This window comes from Aptenodytes patagonicus, chromosome W (genome assembly GCF_965638725.1).
Source record: "Aptenodytes patagonicus chromosome W, bAptPat1.pri.cur, whole genome shotgun sequence".
Taxonomy (NCBI): domain Eukaryota; kingdom Metazoa; phylum Chordata; class Aves; order Sphenisciformes; family Spheniscidae; genus Aptenodytes; species Aptenodytes patagonicus.
The window spans coordinates 13,985,240-13,990,184 of NC_134981.1; the positions used below are offsets into that span (position 1 = coordinate 13,985,240).

The 4,945-nt window shown below is 35.3% G+C and overlaps 1 protein-coding gene across 1 annotated transcript in view; it reads left to right on the plus strand.

Moving 5' to 3' along the window:
* LOC143171878 (polyadenylate-binding protein-interacting protein 1-like) overlaps positions 1-939 on the plus strand; it is a 30,260-nt gene extending 29,321 nt beyond the window's left edge. The window contains exon 11 of the mRNA XM_076361012.1: positions 591-939. Coding sequence (XP_076217127.1) covers positions 591-684 — 94 coding nt within the window. The 3' untranslated portion in view covers positions 685-939. The remainder of the gene's footprint in view (positions 1-590) is intronic.
* Positions 940-4,945: the final 4,006 nt, after the last annotated feature.

Below are 4,945 nucleotides of genomic sequence, written 5' to 3' on the forward strand. Positions count from 1 at the left end.
AAAGACTGCTTACCATGTAATAGAAGATAATATAATGCAGATGCAAAAGTGAGGTGAATTAAGGTTGCCTTCTTTCATATATCAACAAATAGGAATACAGGTTTTCTATATAAATATATTTTTCAGACTAGTGTGCAACCAAGACAGTTGATGCAGTATTTGAACTAGGATGTTAACCAATCAAAATTATGCTAATATGATGCCAATTATGTTTTTTGTAAATACATCAGCGCAAATGCATTATTAAATTTTTGAAAACTTGTATTGCATTATTGCATTTTTCTATCATCTTGGAAACTATTTCTGTCTTTTAACCTGTGGACAGCATAAGGTGATCTAAAATGGTGACAAACACTGTAGCAATTTGTACATATCTCTGCTGTTTTGAGGTTTCTGTTTGTTTTCCTAGTACCCATAATTTTTTTCTTCACCCCCTTTTAGTAAATGTCATAGTTAACTACTATTTACAAAGCTCTGTTTTATTCTTGACATCTACATAAATATTTCACCTATTTACTGTTTCTGAAAATCTGTACATAAACTTAACGTTTTTGGTGATTTTTAAAAAAATTTTTTTATTATTATTTTAGCTATTTTGATGACCTTGATGACAAGATGGATCCAGAAATCGAAGAAGCATATGAAAAATTCTGTCTAGAATCAGAACATAAGAGAAAACAGTGAGATGTTAAACATTAATGTTAGTTTATTAAACCAGTTTAGGTATGGTTAGAATACAGGGGGACACAAAACATTTGTACCAAAATAAGGAAGTTTAGTTTCTCCAAGTACTAAAGTTACACAATTTCCATTTTGTTAAACAGAATCTGCTAAAAATTGTAAACTTATGCCCTGTAACTTAAAATGTTGTGTATATATCATAGTTTATTTTATGTACAGGTATATGAACAATGTTTTGGTTGCAATAAAATTGATTTTAAAAGTATCATAATGGAAATTAAAATTTAATGGGGAACTGTCCCATAAAATTTCCCTTGGGGGGAAGAATAACTTGATCTAAATTTAATTGCTTGCTTGGTTTAGTATACATTAGGACTTATCCTTTTTTACCATATACAAGGTCTGGTGTTTTTCTTTTTTTTTAAACTAAGGAGCATATGATCCAAATATGGATTCCCCCCCCGTAGGTCACAATCATGAAATCATGAAGTGGTTTGTGAAGGGTTTGTTTGGGGGGGGGGGGGGGGGCATTGTTTTGTTTTTTTCCTTTTCCTTTCCTCTTCCAAAACACATATGAGTGAGGTCTGGACTCTTTTTCCTGGAATAAACATGTTATATGTTGATATGTGAAAAAGCAAGCAGTATTTTGGGAAGTCGGGTGCTTTCAAGACCTTTGGTTCAGGTAAGCTTATTTTCAACTTTTACAAGCAAAAACTATCCTTTAATTTGCTGTGTTTTTCAAGACTACATATAGTTATGTTTTAACCCATGCTTCTCCAAGAGTATGTGCAGTGCTTGATATATTTTTTTGAATGTATCTAACGTGTCTAACCTTCCAGCAACCCTTGTAACTTTCTCCATTCTTCTAATTATTTTTATATAGTTTGTTCTAATTTTGTAGTTTGAGTAAATTCATATATTTCACAAATGTTAACATTCTGAAGCCAACTGCTCTTTTTTGACCCCATATAATCATGTTAGTTTTCCTAGGATACACCATTGTTGTTGCCAAACTCAGTTGTATTTCTTCCTGTTACCTGTTATTGGTTAGACTGAGTAGAACCCCTTACCAAAAACAAATGGGAAATATTTCCCAAAAGGTAAGCTACTGTAAAGAACACATGTTGTAAATATGCATGTAAATAATTCTGTTATTCGTTTGGTGAAATCACTGTATTAGCAGACATGCAAGTTAGCACTGACTGTTTTCTGGATGTTTATTTAACATACTCATTTAGGTTGGAGTTTTGAAAAAGAAAATTTAACTAGCTTTGTTTCCTTTGGTATAATTTCCACTATCTTGTCTTTTTGCTTTTAAAAAAACAAAATTTTTTTTTTTGCATTCAAATATGCATTATAGTAAGGTAATAGTGTCTTCAAGGGACTCTGCCTTGCATGTTTAGTTTTGCATCTTTTGTACAGTGTTTTTTTTTTTTCCTGAAAAGTAGCTGTCAGACTCCAGATGTATACTGTCAGGTTGTGGAGACAGTATGTCTTAGATGTAGATAAGAAATACACTAAGTCAATTTTGGGAACTAGGAATTGTATATTTAAGGCAATTCAGATCAAGGTTTGCAAAATAAGCTTTTTTCCTCCACCAGAAATACTGAAAAAATCAAAGTGAGACTTTTGCTCAAAAGAGTGGAGAAGTTTGTGGTGTCTGTGCATATGAAGGTTTGCAAGAGCTTTAAGCCTGTATTGCAGTAAGGAAAAATTGGTTTTAACTCTGTTCTACTGAGTAAGGAAGACGGGATAATCTTTGCCTTAAATGTTTAACAATCTGTCCTACTTGTCTTAAATCTTACAGGAGTCTAATACCAAATTAGTGATGGTGGAATGAGATGTGAGAGAGCAAAAGAAAGAAGCAGGTTTTGTGCTGTCACAATCACCATTTGCTGCTTCTCTGCCCGCTTCTAACTGCCAGTAGTTCTGTGTATGATAGAGGTGAGTCTTGAGAGGTTTAAAGATTTTGACCTGAATTTTAGCATTTACAAATCTTAAGTGCACTGTGTAAAAGTGTGTTTCATCTACAAGTTTCTGAACAATACCTTACAGATAAACAACCCTTTAAAAAATTTATTTTCTTTGTGGCATAATGGTAAGCCAGTGAAGACACAGAAGTATGGAAAGTAAACTTTAGGGGAGAAGTGAAGCAAACTTCTTTAGCACTGGTTCTGAAAAGAAACATCCTTCGCATTCAAATTCTGGCACACGACAGCTTCACACATCAGAAAAAGTATGCACAATATTTGCCACTCTTGACAAATCAATTGTGATTTAAGGAAAATGTTTAGTATTTGAAAATCACACTTAAAGTTGTTTCAAACTGGGCTGCAAGAGGTGCTGCTTTGCATGTGCTTTGCTTTTGAATGAGAGTTACATATTCAGAAATGAAGTCAACTTTTTCTCAGTAATTTCTTTTCAAATCTGCTAAGAACTTCTTGCTATTGGCCTGTTTTATTTATTCATTTGGGAAACAGATGGTCACTGAGTTTTTGAATGTTGGTTTATTTCTTTCTGGGCCAGTATTTCATTATCATGTTCTGCCTTTCCTTCCTACTGCACAGAACTCATTCAATTAGTGATGGTTCAAGATTGCAACTTCTCTCTGACTCAATTATAGTTCTAATCATCCAGTTTATGCTTGTGGATCCTAGTAGTTGATACAGGAACAGAAAATTACATTTTGGCCAAAAGGCAAGGAAGATATTGCACTGTTTGCACTCTGTGAATTGCTGATTTGCCACCTCTACTTCAGCCTACTTGACCTACTTCCACAGTCCCTACGCTTAGGGTTCTGACCATAGTAGTGAAGTTGCCAGCAAAATATAATGCATCTTCCATAAATAATAAAAAGTAATAAAGCAGAGAAGTACCATTATTTGTATTTTTGATGGATAAAATACAAATACTTCAAAACTCAGCCAGGACTAGAATGTGCATTTCTGAACCCGAGTCCAGCCCTATAAATGTCATGCTTGCTTGCTTTAAAACCAAGTATCTCTATACTGCTAGATTTACATACAATAAAAGTTATAAAAGGAGGATTCATAATCCAAATTTATACTTTGAAACTTGCTTCAGGCAAGTACTATGCAGAATAATAGTCATTAAAAAGGGTATTACAAATAGAACCAGATTTCTTTTGATGCATGGCTGTGTCTGCAGCCACTTGGCTGGATGTTGACCTACCCTCTACTTTGTTGAGAAAGCAGTTGTAGAGAATGGAAATTTGTACTGAGCGCACTTCTTCCATGATTACATACTGATCTAAGAAACCTGTACTTCTGTAGGTAAGGAATGATTGTTACAGCTAGATGAGACCATATGATCTAGTGTGGCCTGTATAGCAAAGGATCTTGAATTACATTTGCTTAGTGCTTTAAGCAGGAATTGATAATAAGTTGTCACTTAACTGTAAACTGTCAATCCATTTAAAACAGCTTTGATTAAACTGTAAATATTAAGGGGAACAGTGTATATATCTTTCAAAAAGGCAACTAGGCTTAATTTTTAAATTGGCCTTTGGGAAATTAATCTTTCAATCCATTCAGCTAGGGCTTCTGAGACCCTGTTCTAAGTATATGGATATTTGTTAGATTTCCCTGCTCTATGAATGCATATGTAAAGCAGCAGTCACACAGATAAATAATTCTCTTAACTTGTTTTAGGGATATTTTGTAGATTGGCAATCTGCCTTCTCAGTTCTGTCCCCTAAGCTGCCATCTCATTTTCCAGAGATGCTAATGCGAGGAGGCATTGAATGGATGCCCTCTTGTACAGCTGCTTGCATGCTGCAGAGGGGAGGGCAGGAGGAATGTGCTTATGCTTCTGCAGAATTTCTCTAGATAGCTGTGCTCTGTGTCAGTGCACATGCTGAAAGATGTATATCTTAAAGCACAGTTACAGGTAAGTAGTTCTTTTCTATAGTCTAGGCCTTTATACTGATAACTCTAATTTCTGGAGCAGCAAAAAAAGACATCCCTGTTTCCAGCAGGTAGTGATAAAAGCTAAAAAAAGTTAAAGTAAAAAGACACAGTGTGTATTTTCATCTAGCTTGTTTTACAGATGTGTATATAAATCAGGTCATGTTTTCGACCTGTTCTCTGCTAGCAGGAAGATAAGGTTAATTCACCAAACAAACGTACGTGCCGGAGGGAGGGAGCTCGGCGGGCCGCTCCGCCCCTCCCCGGGCTTCCTGCCTCGCGGGCTCCGGGTGCCTTCAGTTGATTCCCCGTTGTCCTGCGTAGCCCCTTTCGGGGAG